The 18,761-nt window shown below is 41.4% G+C and overlaps 2 protein-coding genes across 7 annotated transcripts in view; one reads left to right on the forward strand and one right to left on the reverse strand.

Moving 5' to 3' along the window:
- Positions 1-8,114, reverse strand: part of esrp1 (epithelial splicing regulatory protein 1) — a 32,056-nt gene extending 23,942 nt beyond the window's left edge. Inside the window, exons 1-9 of one of the 3 annotated variants that reach the window (XM_061915666.1) lie at positions 7,779-8,113; positions 5,484-5,651; positions 5,291-5,407; positions 4,886-4,997; positions 4,528-4,650; positions 2,859-2,913; positions 2,664-2,774; positions 698-830; positions 572-614 (exon numbers count right to left, since the gene is read on the reverse strand). In XM_061915666.1, the coding sequence (XP_061771650.1) occupies positions 572-614; positions 698-830; positions 2,664-2,774; positions 2,859-2,913; positions 4,528-4,650; positions 4,886-4,997; positions 5,291-5,407; positions 5,484-5,651; positions 7,779-7,910 (994 nt within the window). In that variant the 5' untranslated portion in view covers positions 7,911-8,113. Of the gene's footprint in view, positions 1-571; positions 615-697; positions 831-2,663; positions 2,775-2,858; positions 2,914-4,527; positions 4,651-4,885; positions 4,998-5,290; positions 5,408-5,483; positions 5,652-7,778 lie in introns of all 3 variants that reach the window. The other 2 variants (XM_061915667.1, XM_061915668.1) reach the window with 2 other exon arrangements.
- A 321-nt stretch (positions 8,115-8,435) lies between these two features.
- virma (vir like m6A methyltransferase associated) overlaps positions 8,436-18,761 on the forward strand; it is a 34,723-nt gene continuing 24,397 nt past the window's right edge. For all 4 annotated transcript variants that reach the window (XM_061915656.1, XM_061915657.1, XM_061915659.1 and 1 more), the window contains exons 1-4: positions 8,436-8,589; positions 8,957-9,069; positions 10,112-10,198; positions 13,546-13,594. In XM_061915656.1, coding sequence (XP_061771640.1) covers positions 8,527-8,589; positions 8,957-9,069; positions 10,112-10,198; positions 13,546-13,594 — 312 coding nt within the window. In that variant the 5' untranslated portion in view covers positions 8,436-8,526. The remainder of the gene's footprint in view (positions 8,590-8,956; positions 9,070-10,111; positions 10,199-13,545; positions 13,595-18,761) is intronic.

Here is an 18,761-nt window from a genome sequence, read left to right on the forward strand (position 1 = left end):
CAATATTTCCACTAAGTTTGGACACCCCTGGTCTATGGTAGAAGCAGCAGTTTTCTACTTATAATGACACTGGCAGTTCAGAATAAGAACTGGTCAAAAAGTGTCCAGAATGTGTACTTTCCAAATTAACAAATCATAAAAAGGGTTGTCCTGATACCAATATGTTAGTACCGGTACCAAAATATTTATCAATACTTTAAAACTTTTTGATACTTTTCAAATTAAAGGGGACCACAAAAAATTTCATTATTGGCTTCATTTTAACATAAAATCTTACAATACATTAAACACATGTTTCTTATTGCTCTCAAAGTCACCGCCGTAAGGCAGCATGTGGATGAAAAAAATGTACCAGTATTTTTGAAAGGCAGTATATTATCGTTTTTAATTCACTAGTACCGCGGTACTTAAATAGTACCGTTATACCGTACAATCCTATTCATGAATGATTTAATTATTGACTTTCCTCACAAACAAATACAAAAACAGTAAATTCCTATAGTGATAGGTCTTGGCATGCAAGTGTACATACAGAAAGACTTGTTCATCAGATTACGAAGCAAGTTTTTACCTCCGGCTATCTTCAGGAAGTCCTCTCCTGTTGCCTTGTAAACCTGCAATCAAAAGGCTGTGTTTTTAGAATGACACTCAGTGGCATGATTTTTTGGGGTGTGTGGATCAAGTGACATATTGCTACCTCTATGTATCTGTTGCCCATATGATGCTTGTGTCTTTGTAGTGCCAGATCTCGATGTTCTTCGCTGATGAAACGAACGAGAGCCTCGCCATTTCTCCTCCCCTGAGCGTTAAGACACAATGCCGCTCCTCCTCTATGACACACAAGTAAATACACAGTCAATACACATTTTAACTAGCGGTGTCACGTCAATTGCCAACAACTAATTAATTTATTCAATCTAATGATTAATCTCTAACATAGGCCTAGCGATAAATACTTTTTTACTCCAGGAGCTTCTGTAGCTTCCAGCCTCCCCCTTACAGTATTTTCCTTTGGGAAATTCACACAAACAACACAACATGGCTAATGCTAACGCTAACGAGAGTGAGACGTTTGTTCCAAAGAAAAGAAAAGTGTCGTCAGTGGTTTTGTTTTGCGGCAACAGGCGTGAAACAAATGACTGCACACTGCAAAGTAAATTTAAAAAAAGGAAAACAGCACAACAAACTTAGTTGAATAGCATTTGAAACCAAAGCATCCAGCTGAGTGGGGGAAATGCAACTTTTTACAAGGCAAAAAAAACATCACAACAAACAAACAGTTGTGTTAGTATGTGTTACATACTAGGCCAATAAAAAAGAAAAAGAAAAGAAAAATAATATAGCTGATTCTGATTTGACAGGTCGCTAAAGATGTGGTGCCCAAACAGTGAAAAAGCCAGTTTTTATCTACTCATTAAAACTATAGAGACATCTCAATGCTACATTTTTATTTACAGTAATATTTTGTTCAAGACAGAAGTTTTGCTTCCCATAGGAAGCTCTAAATTAAAATACTCTTTCTCTGAATGTGAGTGTGAATGTTATCTGTCTATCTGTGTTGGCCCTGCGATGAGGTGGCGACTTGTCCAGGATGGACTCCGCCTTCCGCCCAAATGCAGCTGAGATAGGCTCCAGCACACCCCGCAACCCCGAATGGGACACGCGGTAGAAAATGGATGATTACGACAATGCATATTAATCAACATATGAGCAAAAGCATCACACAGTAAATATGCCAAAAATAGCTACAACAGATACATTTAATCAGTTTAGTTTTTCGAAAACAATTTAATACAAAGTTTAATTTATATCTGTTCTAAAAAGAACTCTCTTTTTAAAAAAATAATTTTGCTAAAAGTAAATACTAGTTTAAAAGTGAAGCTTGTTTTGAATTATCTCTACCATTTGTGTTCATTGGTTTCTTTGAAAAATTGGGAAAACAAAAATCGAAGATTTTATTTTCAGGCCAACAATACTATTTCTGTATGCGAGTTGCCTTGCCACCATCTTGTGTTTAACGAGCAGCAGCAACACTGCTGCCATGTAGCACGCTGGACGAAATGAAAGCAAAACTCCTAAGTACATAATGAACAATAGGCTTTATAACATGATAATGTTGCACTTTGGTGTCCGTGTATGAGACAGCTGTGAATGACAGTCAATATCCGATCAAAGCCAACAATTCCTCCGATCCGTAGGACCATATTTTACAAAGTTTACCTTGTAAATGTGACAAAAATAGACCATTATTTGTTAAATGTTTTCTCTTAAACCACCATTGGTAAGCTGTGCTAACATTGTGGTTGATGTGTTTGCTTTATTTATTTTATGTTATTTAAAGCAGAGGAAAAGCAACAAGTTCAACATACAATCCACATCGCTCAGAAAAGAGTTCCTACTGTTTTTTGATGTGTTCACTTTTGGACATCATATGGACATGTTTTATTTTAGTAAATGGCTAAGACAGCACATGTTCAAGTCTGTTAATAAAATTACTTTTTAGGTTATTTATCTATCTTTATAATAATATAATACATGAAACACCTCAAGGGGAGAGCTTTTCTCCGCATATTAAGGTGACATTAAAAAAGACAGGACAGGACTTGACAGGACTAATTTTGACATGGAAAATGAACTCTTAGTGTTTATGGTCATGCACTAACTTGGCAATATTTAGTCCGCTGAAGAAGCGGGCGATGTCCTGGTCTGATGACTGCCACGGCAACCCTCTGGCTCTGATGACTGTGTTGTCATTTACTTTCTCCATCTTACTGCTGCACACAAACAATAAAGTTCAGCTCGTTGGGTGAATTTAGGGAGACGATAAAGAATATTGGACTGTACCAAACATGACTTACCAAGTACCCGTCTCAAACTTCTCATGAACTCTTTCCGGGTTAGAGAATGTGTGACCTGCAATTACAAACTGCTTTTAAAAATCTTACAATTACCAAAAACCAAGTACCCCCACATTGAACACCTAATTAGCTAAACCCGCACAATATTATGATATCCAAAAATTTTACTTTTATGAAGTTTTGAATGACACTGACAGAAGGGTATTCATGTAACGATTTGTTTATTGATGTGTTTGCAGCTGAAGAACGTCACTGCAGGATTCATAGAGGACCTTCTTGGTTATTTATTTACATGAGCCAGACAAAATATTTCATTATATTAACGGCCAAGCACTACAAATTACAGACGGTAACAAATACATAGTTAAATAAATACTGATCTGACAGTGTTAATGAAATCTAGGCATTTTCCTTTTTTTTCCAAGGCAACATTTTTATCATATACATAGTGTATTGTTTTTAAACAAACAGACTGTACCTCGTTTTGTAACAAGTCAGTGTCATTTAAGTTAAGTTATGTTAACTTAACTTATATATGTGGACTAAGATAATCCATATTTGTTATTGTGATTAGTTGGTTCTGAGCATGATTGTGGTAAGTTAATATCCATTAAGTAGGAATATTTATTGTACATTGTCATAGCTCGTGCATAGAAAAACTTGTTGATATTTTAACTAATATTTTATCAATATGAGAGCCCTCTAGACATGAAGTAACACCCACATAGTCACCTTTGAACATATTTGAGCCATTACACTAGACATATACTGTTGTAACTTTAGGAGCCATTGTGCACGTACAGCATTAGAGAGGCAACAGACTGACTGCTTTCTGAGGCTGAGCCAAAATACTGAACAGCATGCTCTGATTGGTTTGGTCTCATCTAGTGGCTAACACTAATATTGATACCCAAGTGGTGTATCTTAAAAACATTTAGACCAGAGATACGCAAAATGCAGGCCACAAAAAGAAGCAGAGAACTAAAAAATAGAGCAAAAACACACAAAGTAAAGAGGAAAGGCTGAATGTAGATTCTAACAAGTTATAACAAAACGGGTTTGACTTGAAATATGTTTATTTTCCCTTTTTACAAAAAAAACTAACACAATTTGTAATTATCATAGTGGCTCCACAGATGTTGATTAATCGCAGTAAATTACTTGCTTGCATAATTTACATTAACTTTAAAAAAATACGCAAATATTAGGACACAAAAGCAACATCACTGTCAAAATGTCATACACAAACATTATTTTTAAATGTTTTACATCTATTTATACATTTATATGCTCAAAACCAGGTAAGAGTATTATGACAGGGTCCCATCTCAGTGTATTTTGAAGCAAAATTTGCCAGCTAGCCCACCAGTTAGTTTCTTCACTCATCATTGCCCTTCATATGCATTGACCTGATCATGGATCGTACAGTAACTTGCACCGCCTTTCTGGTAACCATCCGCCGTTAAGGTAAAGGTGCGTTCAAAAAAAATGGTGTGATTAATTGGCATTTTTAATAATGCAATGATTTTCTTCATTTTTGGTGAAAATGTCTACTGTGTGAATTGTTTAAATGTGTTGGCTCTAAATTTGAATGACAAATCCATTGTTCTCATAAAAGCTTTCAACTAGTTAGGTCTTATTGTGTAAAATGAGGTGCAGCAATACTCACATAATGGCTCAGAAAGCAGGGTAAGTACGATGTTGGCCATAATCTGGACCTGTTGCACTCCTATTTCTGGAGGCAATGTGGCTGATGGCTCCATTGGAGGTACTTCCACTGGTATACTTAAGGCTGAAGAGAATGCTCGGTCAAGAAAATGTAAAGATTAGGGAAAAAGTAAATAAACTGAAAAGGATAAGACAAAAGTGACAAAATGGCTTCCTTGTTCGAGTGAGTGTGCCATGTTAGTCAAACACACTTTTACTGCTCATGCTGATCCTTTGCATTTCAAAACTTTTAATTCATGACGCTCATATTTTAGCATGATGACAAACGGTAGTGTCAGATCACAACATGTCAAGGATACACTCTGCCATGGTGTATACATCCAAAGCCTTCAGGTTGGATGAGGGAAAGTGCGTCTTGAATGCTTTCCGAAGGTCGAAGAAGGAGTAAAAGCATTCTGGGATCAGGACGTTCTAGAAGGGGGAAACATATTTTGAGACTGTGAACAAGCGTCTCATAAACTGCTTCTTTTATTTATGGCACATTGAAGCTGTGTTTTTTTCAAGACGTGGGAAAATGGCAGCGGTGTGTGCTCAGAATTTGGTATGTGCATGGGTGTGTTCTGCTCTGATCATCAAGTGTGCATGAGCAAATTCAACCAGGAACACACACGTGTAAGCAAGAGAGAGGTTACTGCAGCAGTTAAAGTGAGCGAGAGCACATCCTGCCTGGCTGTGAGGGGCGTGCACACAACCAGCCTGCTCACCTTGCTTGCGGCCTCGGGGTGAACGACTTGACGGATGTGAAGCTGCCCGTCTGTACATAAACACACTGACGTGCCTGCACCTGCGCTGTTCACTTCGTTTGTCAGCTGAAGATGGAACTGCAAAGATGCATGTTTTAAAACCAAACAAGAAGACAGTTCAGATGCAGATAATATTGACTGCACTCATTATCACCATGTTTAGGGCAGTTTCCAGGCTCTTTGCGTTAGAGAGGCAATCCGCTCCGGAGTCATTTTCTTCTACTTCTTCCTCTGCGATTTCCGTCAACCCATCCTCAGGTTCATTTGGCTCAGTCGAGTCTGACACTTCAGGCTTAATCACTAGCTCATTCACCTTGCCCAACTTTAGGAAAAAATAAAAAATAAAACATATGGAGCTAAAGATTTATTGCTAAATAGCTGTAACAAGGCCATTTATGGTGATGGTATTAGTGTATTTCGGATATTCATACAATTACAAGACGACAAAATACATATTTACAGTTTCTCATTAAAGCATGTTCAAAAAGGAGTAGGAAGAAGCATAGCCTATTTAATCCTACCCCTTTTCATATCATAGCAATTACTAACACATTTGATACAACTTATTATGTGACACAACAATGAATAAACAAATAAACCAGTAAATAAACAAATAGACAAATGGGTAAGTAAATAATACATAATGAACAGTTTCTTAAAGTGGATCATATTAATACTTTATTTGACTTTTTGCATAATCCACTGAATGATGTAATTACACACACTGCTGTGCTAAAGATCTTAAGTGTTGTACGTGCGTACAAATGTTTTAAATCTGCTTTTTCTCTAGGGTTATACATCTCCTCTTTTGTTGGAAAGAAGTGTTGCACATTTTTGGGTATCCGGTTATAGTTTGTTTTGTGCATAATTTGCGATGTTTGCCACCAGATAATTAAATTTCAATAATTTTGATTCAATAAAAATAGGGATTTAATGTTCTCGATAGCCAAAGTTATGCATTACACTAACTAATATTTTTTGCAACAGAGTTAGTGAATAAAGTTTAGCTATTTTCCCGTATTTCTATACAATAACTCAGGTATGGTAACACTAGCAAGCAGTAGAAAATATGCAATATTTATCATCAAGCAAATACGTGCAGAAACTACAATTTCTGTAGCCGATTTGTGATAATTAATGTACTTAATCTAATCTGAATCCTAATGGTTTTATTCATGGCAAATAACTGCAATATATACATGTGTTATAACAGTGGTTCTCAAACTTTTTTTGAGTGATGTACCCTCTGTGAACATTTTTTTAATTTCAAGTACTCCTAATCGGAGCAAAGCATTTTTGGTTGAAAAAAAGAGATAAAGAAGTAAAATACAGCACTATGTCATCAGTTTCTGATTTATTAAATTGTATAACAGTGCAAAATGTTGCTCATTTGTAGTGGTCTTTCTTGAACAATTTTGAAGAAAATATATAAAAATAACTAAAAACTTGTTGAAAAATAAACAAGTGATTCAATTATAAAGATTTCTACACATAGAAGTAATCATCAACTTAAAGTGCCGTCTTTGGGGATTGTAATAGAGATCCATTTGGATTCATGAACTTAATTCTAAACGTTTGTTCACAAAAAAAAGAAATCTTTAACATCAATATTTATGGAACATGTCCCTGTGATGAGGTGGCGACTTGTCCAGGGTGTACCCCGCCTTCCTCCCGATTGTAGCTGAGATAGGCGCCAGCGCCCCCCGCGACCCCAGAAGGGAATAAGCGGTAGAAATGGATGGATGGATGTCCACAAAAAGTCTAGCTGTCAACACTGAATATTGCATTGTTGCATTTCTTTTCACAGTTTATGAACTTACATTCATATTTGGTTGAAGTATTATTCAATATATATATCTATAACGGATTTTTGAATTGTTGCTATTTATAGATTTTTTATTTTTTTTTAATCTCACGTACCCCTTGGCATACCTTCAAGTACCCCAAGGGGTACGCGAACCCCCATTTGAGAACCGCTGTGTTAAAACATAGAAAATGAAAATATTGTATATTTTTCTCACTATAAAGTCCAAGTATATGTATACAGTGATATACTTGATACATCGCCATTTCAATATTTTTACAAGAGTTTCTTAGTAGACTTTAAAAGGTTTTGACACATCTTCTCATTCAAAGACATGACATAGTGGTTTATATGGACACAGTGTTCACAATTGTCGGCGTCCTTAACATAACATGCACAAAAGGACAGTAATGCTATGGCCTAAATACGTATTATCCCACAGAAGCGATGAAAACATGTATTTGAATAGAAAACAAAGCACATTTGGCATATTATCCCATCCTAATATATTACTTCGTCCACAAAACGAAGCCAAATTACTAGCTTAGTTACGAAGGCAATTTGAAAAGTTGACTTGTAATCATTATTTAACATTAACGTTGAATATTAATGTAAAAAGACGTGAATTGTTTAAAAATGCTCTACCTTTTTGTTATTTACATCCACCTGCTGCCACACCAAGCGCACTAGTTCCTTCTCGTCGGAGCCCAGCAGCTCTCCACTGGCGCCAGATGTGGCGACGCACAGCACCACCAGGTAGTCTACCTGCGCCGTCATTTGAGGAACACAGAAAGGTCTAAAATACGGAAACTACACCAAACTCGACGGGAGCAGCGACGTCCGCACTTTAATGCTCGAGGAAACGAACACCTGTGGCACCTGGGCGCATAGGTGAGCTCCGTGGGCCCAGAAGTTGTCTGTGTTTTATTTAGGTGAAGACTCGCGCAGCCACCATCGCGTAGTAATAATGGCTGAAGGTTGGTCGTTTTTGTTACCTGTGGGGTCACGTGACTCCATACCTGCCGCCTCTTGGCCCTTTTTTCAGGTGGCCTCACGTGCATGTTAGGACGTGGCACACGAGGAAAAATACTTTTTAGAATATCGTAATTCATGTATGAGTTCATCTAATTTTAAATCAGCTAAAATGGGTTTTTTAAAGGACTTTTATTTGCGTAGACTTAAACAGGTTGACAGGATTATTTGAACCATTAAGTAAATCAATCATGAAAAATAAACGAGTAATGTGTACCTATGCTAATGAAACATAGAAAATGCTAAAAGTACTGTAGTACAATTTGTTTTTGTTTGTTTTTATCCCGTTGACGGTTGTGCCCCGGAAGTAGTTAGCTGCCTAAGGAGGAAGTTGACAATCGGCCGCTGATAGCTGAAAGCAATGGCGGGCGATTCTTCAACGGAACTTCTCTTTCTAGATACGTTTAAACACCAAAGTGCGGAGGTAAAATACAAACGATTTTGCATCGAATAGAGAACAGTTCTCTTTTAACACTCGTATCGTTTCTATTATGGAGTTTTGGGACAACAAGCTGTTAGCCCGAAGCTAACAAGTTAGCATTGTCTCCATGGGAATCGTTGTCATGAACATAATGGGTCACATTGATCAATGGGAAATGTATTGTGATTATTCTTGCATGGCATAAAAGATATCTCATCCTATTCTATTATTTATTATTTCTACTGAAATGCTTAAGGGGAGTTCTGGATTTGTAACTTCCGAAATCCGCGCAAGTGACCGCGCCGGCCTGTGTTTTGATGGTGGACGTACTTACACACATTTACCGTAATGTTTATTTATCCAATTACAGTTTACCAATGTGGATGTGGTGCGCTTCCCTTGCGCGGTAGTTGTCACAGAAGTCCGTGTCATTCCTCCAGGAATCAAAGCCCACAGCAGCTTACCTGACGGCAGAGCATTCGGGTAAGACCTGTGGCTAGCCCATGATACCCTAACACAGTGGTTCTCAAATGGGGGTACTTGAAGGTATGCCAAGGGGTACGTGAGATTTTTTTTTTAATATTCTAAAAATAGCAACAATTCAAAAATCCTTTATAAATATACTTATTGAATAATACTTCAACAAAATATGAATGTAAGTTCATAAACTGAAAATGAAACGCAACAATGCAATATGCAGTGTTGACAGCTAGATTTTTTTTGTGGACATGTTCCATAAATATTGATTTTAAAGATTGCTTTTTTTGTGAAGAAATGTTTTGAATAAAGTTCATGAATCCAGATGACTCTCTATTACAATCCCCAAAGAGGGCACTTTAAGTGGATGATTACTTCTATGTGTAGAAATCTTATTTTATAATTGAATCACTTGTTTATTTCTCAACAAGTTTTTAGTTATTCTTACATCTTTTTTTCCAAATAGTTTAAGAAAGACCACTACAAATGAGCAGTATTTTACACTGTTATACATTTTAATAAATCAGAAACTGATGACATAGTGCAGTATTTTACTTCTTTATCTCTTTTTTTCAACCATAAAGGCTTTGCTCTGATTAGGGGGTACTTGAATTAAAAAAATGTTCACAGGGGGTACATCAGTGAAAAAAGGTTGAGAACCACTGCCCTAAGACATGTAAGTGCTTTTTTGGATAACGATTACCTTTCCTGCATGACAGTACAAACACTTTTTAAACACACATGCAATGGCAAAAAATACAAGGCTTCAATCAGAAATGCTTTATTTATCCCAGAGGGGAAATTCTAATTTCTACAGTGGCATCACAACAAATGCAAACAAGCCAAAGAATAGGCAAATATAATATAATAGTTTAGATGCACATGTCAGTAGTGCAACTAGGGAATTTAAAAAAGTCACAAAATTAAGGATACTTATATTCCTTTTTCAGGAAAAAAGGCGAACATATAACATTATTTTTGAAGAGTGATGCCATACCAAAGGTGTTCATTCATTTGTGTCATCAAGTGTGTGTTTGTGTCTTTCTAGAAAGACCTCCCCTCATGCATTCCAGCTTGAGCTGTTCTTCAACAACCTCCCCAAACAGAACAGCTCCGCCTTTCACAGACTTGGCAGGTGAGGATAACATTCTCTCTGCTCCACCCTCTGTCCACCTTGTTTTGTTTCTGTGTCCTTAAAGACACAGATGTATAGACTACTATTTCTCCCGCAATGGGGAAATTATATGGTTGCAGTGCAGGTTTTTACATAGAGTAACAGAAGTAAAATGTAATAATAAAACATTTTTTTTCCAATAAATAATACATATTGCACAGTAAAGATTGCACTATACATAGATAAAAATAAAACAAAAACGCTATCCTAACATTGCACACCAAGGGAAAAAAGACCACAATAATCACATAAGTGCGTTTTAACATCTTACGGCTGGGGATGGAAAGGACCTGTGGTAGCACTCTTTCTTGCACTGTAGATATAACAGTTTAATGCTGGAGGAGCGAGTCAGGGCCTCCACAGTGTCGTGCATGGGGTTAGAGGGATTGGACATTATGGATGTCAACTTCATCAACATCCTTCTGTCGGCCCCCTCCTCAATGCTGTCTCATGGGCACCCGAGGACGTAGGGCTGGGTGGTATACCGGAAATATAGTTATTACATTTATATTTTAGAAAGCGGTACATATTTGAGACAATACCGCCATTATCGGGAGGACAGCGACTGGATTCGGCGATTGGTGAGTGACTACAGCTTTATTTACACATAATGACATTTGCTTGACAACCTATATTTCTCCTTGTAGCAACTTTACCACCAGTCTCATCTTTTTATGTTGTTCACTTCTGTTAGCGACTTAGCACAGAAGCTACCAATAGCTCTTCTCTGCTACTCACTCGGTGTGACAAATGTTTAGCTACAACCCCGGTTTAAAATAGCCCGTGCCGACTAACCAACTGTAGTAGCGGCTGGGTGGTTGAAAAATTGTTTTAACCTAACCGCAGTCATAGCTCCATCTATCTCGCCTCACAAGCGTGAGGCTAAAAGCCTAACATTAATAACCAAAATGAACGAAAATTGCTCAGGCATATCAATGGCCAATTAATTACTTTATTATAATGTTACGTTAACATTAACAACAAAAATAATGTGAGTACTATCAACACCGGTTATCTACCCGTAAAACACTGAGGCAACCTTAAGCATTTAGAAAGTTTTTTTTTTTTTTTTTAAAGATACCGGTATTCACCGTGCATCGGTATTCGGACTAAAAATACCGGGGTATCCGTTTTGGTCCTTATCGCCTAACACTTCTGGACGGAGTAAGCTCTCTTAATGAGTTTATTCAGTGTAATATTTGACTCTTTCCTTTTTCCATGTCTGTATGTCCTGGGCTGAAAAGTGCCGTCTGTCTGACCTGTAGAACCAGTCACGGTAGAATTTAAAGTTGGTTCTCAGCGGCTAGTGGGGTGTGTGTTTGTGTGCTCCTATTCTAGCTTCATTGTTCCTACTTTGGTTAACTGGTCTCACCAGAAACTCAGCCCCACCCTTGCTGTAGCTGAAAGTGACATTGCTCATCAGTGGTCCCACTTTGTGGCTAAACTGCTCAATTTTTGTTTCATCTGTGTTCCACAAACTTTCCTCCTGAAGGTCTTATATTTGTCCGTGTGATGTCAGATAAAACAAAAATTTAGCTATTTGGCCACAATGCCAAGCAATATGTTTGGAGGAGCAAAGTTGAGGCCTTTAATCACAGGAACACAACTCCTGCTTTGCTGCCAATGAAACTGGTGCTTTACAGAGAGTACATGGGACAGTGAAAAAGGAGGGTTACTTCCAAGTTCTTCAGGACAACCTAAAATTATCAGCCCGCAGGTTGGGTCTTGGGCGCAGTTGGGTGTTCCAACAGGACAATGACCCCAAACACACGTCAAAAGTTGTAAAAGAATGGCTAAAATAGGCAAGAATTTGGGTTTTAGAATGGCCTTCTTAAAGTCCTGACTTATACATGTGGACAATGCTGAAGAAACAAGTCAATGTCAGAAAACCAACACATTTAGCTGAACTGCACCAATTTTGTCAAGAGGAGTGGTCAAAAATTCAACCAGAAGATTGTGGATGTCTACCAAAAGCGCCTTTTTGCAGTGAAACTTGCCAAGGGACATGTAACCAAATATTAACATTGCTGTATGTATACTTTTGACCCTGCAGATTTGGTTACATTTTCAGTAGACCTACAATACATTCATAAAAGAACCAAACTTCATGAATTTTTTGTGTGACCAACAAGTAAATAAGAGTTGTAGAAATTATTACAAACTCAAGACAGCCATGACATTATGTTATTTAAAGTTAATGTACCAATGATTGTCACACACTAGGTGTGGCGGAATTATTCTCTGCATTTGACCCATCACCCTTGATCACCCCCTGGGAGGTGAGGGGAGCAGTGAGTTGCAGGGGTGGCCGCGCCCGGGAATCATTTTTGGTGATTTAACCCCCATTTGTATGTATGTATGTAAACTTTTGACCACGACTGTATAAACATCCCATCAGTCGGCATCCTACTAATAACAGACCTTGTACAGTATGCCACCTAAAGCTTGATCTGTTTTGCACACAGCTACTAAAACTTGCAGATGATCCTTCTTATATTCAGGATCAACAACATTATAAAGTTGTTGTTGGCTCTCATGAAGTGTGTCTTGAGTAGTAGTACCGTTGTTATCATTGTTGAAGAAGAAAATATTGAATATTGTGATGCGTCTGTTAAATTAATATGCCGCTCTATGCTTAAAATGAGCAGAATAAGTAAATATTACGTGTGATGTCTGTTACTACATTACATACTGTATATACTTATAGTGTGTGTATATAAAACATTGATTGAGGCTTTTGTATTTTTTTAGAACGCTTTATAAGCGTAATAAAGCGAATCCCATTAACTCCATTGTTAGCTGACTTTTGCTAGCAATTATTTACAAGTTAGAATACATAAAAAAATAGAAAAACGTGTGTTCTTGTCCACATTTAAAACAAATATTGTTTTTAATACATACATTATATAGAAACCATTCCGGGAGCATTTATTTGTATCTTGTATATGTAATTAACTAAAATAAATGTGATTTATATCACCCAACAAACTTTAGTCCCAACTACCCGAGGGTGCCTGGTTCAATCCCCACCTAGTACCAACCTCGTCATGTCCGTTGTGTCCTGAGCAAGACACTTCACCCTTGCTCCTGATGGGTGCTGGTTAGCGCCTTGCATGGCAGCTCCCTCATCAGTGTGTGAATGTGTGTGTGAATGGGTAAATGTGGAAGTATTGTCAAAGCGCTTTGAGTACCTAGAAGGTAGAAAAGCGCTATACAAGTACAACCCATTTATCATTTATTTAACAAATATCCAAGTGTATGAACTATTATGATTGTTGCATTTAGATTTATTCTCTTACATTCTACAGTCTGGAGTATGATGAGAACAAGTCTATCGTTTTCAGACCCAATGGAAAGGTAAGCTGATACAATATCAGTAAACACTCCCTGTTGAAATACTGTTTTTCTATGTAAAAATAAATGAGTGTGACCTACAGTATATCCTGTACAATTCTACAGAAAATATGGGATGACAAATGCATAATACGCTGGTACTTTGGACACTCTAAAAACTACGACAGCTAGTGATGATTTTGCGGAATTTCGTATTGCTACTTCTTGTTATTACGACAACCCCCTATATGTTAACAATACTTTACAATAAGAAGATGAGAACAAGTGACGTTTGCGTGGCAGAGGAGTAAGTAGTCGCTCGTCATTACAATGAGGAACTCCCGACGTTGCTCTTGTGCTTAAAATCAGATTTTTTTGGCATTAAATTCAGCACGGTGGGAGAGTGGTTAGTGTGTCTGCCTCACAATACGAAGGTCCTGAGCAGTCAGGGTTCAATCCCGGGCTCGGGATCTTTCTGTGTGGAGTTTGCATGTCCTCCCCGTGACTGCGTGGGTTCCCTCCGGGTACCCTGGCTTCCTCCCACCTCCAAAGACATGCACCTGGGGATAGGTGGATTGGCAATACTAAATTGGCCCTAGTGTGTGAATGTTGTCTGTCTATCTGTGTTGGCCCTGCGACTTGTCAAGGGTGTACACAGCCTTCCGCCGGATGGTAGCTGAGATAGGCACCAGCGACCCCAAAGAGAATAAGCGGTAGAAAATAGATAGATGGATGGATGGATGGATAGATTCAGGCCACATCAAATGTTAGTCCTGATACCGAATGGAATCTGATCTTTTCAAATGTGACTTAGGTCTAAAAGCAATGCGATCTGTACGTGACTTCTTCGTCAGCTTTGGGCGAGTTACGTCACTCCTGCTCCTCTCTGAGCTGCTACCTTACCGTGGTAGAGGAGTTTGCGTGTCCCAATGATCCTAGGAGCTATGTTGTCTGGGGGTTTTCATGCCCCCTGGTAGGGTCTCCCAAGACAAACAGGTCCTAGGTGAGTGATCAGACAAAGAGCAGCTCAAAGACTTCTATGGAATTACAACGAAATGAACCCAGATTTCCCTCGCCCGGACGTGGGTCACCGGGGCCCCGCTCTGGAGCCAGGCCCGGAGTTGGGGCACGATGGCGAGCGCCTGGTGGTCGGGCCTGTTCCCATGGGGCCCGGCCGGGCACAGCCCGAAGAGGCAACGTGGGTCATCCCTCCAATGGGCTCACCACTCATAGGAGGGGCCATAGAGGTCGGGTGCATTGTGAGCTGGGCGGAAGCCGAAGGCAGGGCACTTGGCGGTCCGATCCTCGGCTACAGAAGCTAGCTCTTGGGACGTGGAACGTCACCTCACTGGGGGGGAAGGAGCCTGAGCTAGTGCGCGAGGTAGAGAAGTTCCGGCTGGATATAGTCGGACTCACCTCAACGCACAGCAAGGGCTCTGGAACCAGTTCTCTCGAGAGGGACTGGACCCTCTTCCACTCTGGCGTTGCCGGCAGTGAGAGGCGACGGGCTGGGGTGGCAATTCTGGTTGCCCCCCGGCTCAAAGCCTGTACGTTTGAGTTCAACCCAGTGGACGAGAGGGTAGCTTCCCTTCGCCTTCGGGTGGGGGGACGGGTCCTGACTGTTGTTTGTGCTTACGCACCAAACAGCAGTTCAGAGTACCCACCCTTTTTGGGTACACTCGAGGGAGTACTGGAAAGTGCTCCTCCGGGTGATTCCCTTGTCCTACTGGGAGACTTCAACGCTCATGTTGGCAACGACAGTGAAACCTGGAGAGGCGTGATTGGGAAGAATGGTCGCCCGGATCTAAACCCGAGTGGTGTTTTGTTATTGGACTTTTGTGCTCGTCACGGATTGTCCATAACAAACACCATGTTCAAACATAAGGGTGTCCATATGTGCACTTGGCACCAGGACACCCTAGGCCGCAGTTCCATGATCGACTTTGTAGTTGTGTCATCGGATTTGCGGCCTCATGTTTTGGACACTCGGGTGAAGAGAGGGGCGGAGCTTTCTACCGATCACCACCTGGTGGTGAGTTGGCTGCGATGGTGGGGGAGGATGCCGGACAGACCTGGCAGGCCCAAGCGCATTGTGAGGGTCTGCTGGGAACGTCTGGCAGAGTCTCCTGTCAGAGAGAGTTTCAATTCACACCTCCGGGAGAACTTTGAACATGTCACGAGGGAGGTGCGGGACATTGAGTCCGAGTGGACCATGTTCCGAACCTCTATTGTCGAGGCGGCTGATTGGAGCTGTGGCCGCAAGGTTGTTGGTGCCTGTCGTGACGGTAATCCCAGAACCCGTTGGTGGACACCAGCAGTGAGGGATGCCGTCAAGCTGAAGAAGGAGTCCTATCGGGTTCTTTTGGCTCATAGGACTCCGGAGGCAGTGGACGGGTACCGACGGGCCAAGCGGTGTGCAGCTTTAGCGGTCGCGGAGGCAAAAACTCGGACATGGGAAGAGTTCGGGGAAGCCATGGAAAACGACTTCCGGACGGCTTCGAAGCGATTCTGGACCACCATACGGCGCCTCAGGAAGGGGAAGCAGTGCACTATCAACACCGTGTATGGTGCGGATGGTGTTCTGCTGACTTCGACTGTGGATGTTGTGGATCGGTGGAGGGAATACTTCGAAGACCTCCTCAATCCCACCAACACGTCTTTCTTTGAGGAAGCGGTGCCTGGGGAATCTGTAGTGGACTCTCCTATTTCTGGGGCTGAGGTCGCTGAGGTAGTTAAAAAGCTCCTCGGCGGCAAGGCCCCGGGGGTGGATGAGATCCGCCCGGAGTTCCTTAAGGCTCTGGATGCTGTGGGGCTGTCTTGGTTGACAAGACTCTGCAGCATCGCGTGGACATCGGGGGCGGTACCTCTGGATTGGCAGACCGGGGTGGTGGTCCCTCTCTTTAAGAAGGGGGACCGGAGGGTGTGTTCCAACTATCGTGGGATCACACTCCTCAGCCTTCCCGGTAAGGTTTATTCAGGTGTACTGGAGAGGAGGCTTCGCCGGATAGTCGAACCTCGGATTCAGGAGGAACAGTGTGGTTTTCGTCCTGGTCGTGGAACTGTGGACCAGCTCTATACTCTCGGCAGGGTTCTTGAGGGTGCATGGGAGTTTGCCCAACCAGTCTACATGTGCTTTGTGGACTTGGAGAAGGCATTCGACCGTGTCCCTCGGGAAGTCCTGTGGGGAGTGCTCAGAGAGTATGGGGTATCGGAATGTCTTATTGTGGCTGTCCGCTCCCTGTATGATCAGTGTCAGAGCTTGGTCCGCATTGCTGGCAGTAAGTCGGACACGTTTCCAGTGAAGGTTGGACTCCGCCAAGGCTGTCCTTTGTCACCGATTCTGTTCATAACTTTTATGGACAGAATTTCTAGGCGCAGTCAAGGCGTTGAGGGGTTCCGGTTTGGTGGCCACGGGATTAGGTCTCTGCTTTTTGCAGATGATGTAGTCCTGATGGCTTCATCTGGCCGGGATCTTCAGCTCTCACTGGATCGGTTCGCAGCCGAGTGTGAAGCGACCGGAATGAGAATCAGCACCTCCAAGTCCGAGTCCATGGTTCTCGCCCGGAAAAGGGTGGAGTGCCATCTCCGGGTTGGGGAGGAAACCCTGCCCCAAGTGGAGGAGTTCAAGTACCTAGGAGTCTTGTTCACGAGTGGGGGAAGAGTGGATCGTGAGATCGACAGGCGGATCGGTGCGGCGTCTTCAGTAATGCGGACGTTGTATCGATCCGTTGTGGTGAAGAAGGAGCTGAGCCGGAAGGCAAAGCTCTCAATTTACCGGTCGATCTACGTTCCCATCCTCACCTATGGTCATGAGCTTTGGGTCATGACCGAAAGGATAAGATCACGGGTACAAGCGGCCGAAATGAGTTTCCTCCGCCGGGTGGCGGGGCTCTCCCTTAGAGATAGGGTGAGAAGCTCTGCCATCCGGGAGGAGCTCAACGTAAAGCCGCTGCTCCTCCACATCGAGAGGAGCCAGATGAGGTGGTTCGGGCATCTGGTCAGGATGCCACCCGAACGCCTCCCTAGGGATGTGTTTAGGGCACGTCCAGCTGGTAGGAGGCCACGGGGAAGACCCAGGACACGTTGGAAAGACTATGTCTCCCGGCTGGCCTGGGAACGCCTCGGGATCCCCCGGGAAGAGCTAGACGAAGTGGCTGGAGATAGGGAAGTCTGGGCTTCCCTGCTTAGGCTGCTGCCCCCGCGACCCGACCTCGGATAAGCGGAAGATGATGGATGGATGGATGGATGGACGTCACTCCTGTGCGCCCGGAAAGACACAGTTGCCAGCAGAAGTTACTATTTAATCACAACATTCAGTTTCGGTGAGCAAAGTCTATTTAACACGCCCACATTTTCGGTGCATCACTTGTCAATAGTGCACAAATAATAGGTTGTATGTATTATATTAATATATATTTTTATTCTGACGAAATAGCTACCGTTGAAGGACTGGAATTGACACTGTGGCGTATTTGCTTACATGTGAGTTGAAAAATAAAGCTCATGTAGATCCACACTTATGTCCCTGTCTCCTCTACATAACAGCAAAAAAGAACAAATGGGGAAAAAAAGAACAAACGCTCGTTTTTAAGGTGTGGTGACTTTTATTTTATTTTTGTAGCAGTAGCGACTTCCTCCCGATCAACTTCCTTTGTTTATACTTTATCGCACTACGAATGCAAGTGACGTCGAGGCAACATTGGGGCCACATTTGCGTTTGCACTGGAGTCTGATAAAAAATTGATTTTACTTGCAGTGTAAACAGTCAGCTGGAAAAACAATCTGATTAAAACAAATCAGACTTCGGCCAACTTGACCTGCAGTGTAAACGTAGTCTATTTCTCCCAAACATAAGGCACACTCTTCTGATGGCAGTGGTCAAATAAAAGGCAATGTGAAAGTCAAATTAAATTAGACATATCTGCGTTGGCCTGCGATGAGGTGGCAACTTATTCCAGGGTGTAACCCCCGGCTCCCAGTGGCATAAAATTTGTTTCATTTTATTCTTGTATTCAGTCTTTTTATTACTCTATTCTGTATGTCCTTTGTGTGGTCTGTGTACAGTGTGAGTGAACAAAATCTTAATTTCGGTGTCATTTACTAAAACTCCACTTTCAATGCTGTCATGGGAATGAAACTTGTACGTAGACCAAGAACCTCCTAAGCAGCCTTTGCTTTAATTACAGCCTCC

Source organism: Nerophis ophidion, linkage group LG11, assembly GCF_033978795.1.
Source record: "Nerophis ophidion isolate RoL-2023_Sa linkage group LG11, RoL_Noph_v1.0, whole genome shotgun sequence".
NCBI classification, from domain to species: domain Eukaryota; kingdom Metazoa; phylum Chordata; class Actinopteri; order Syngnathiformes; family Syngnathidae; genus Nerophis; species Nerophis ophidion.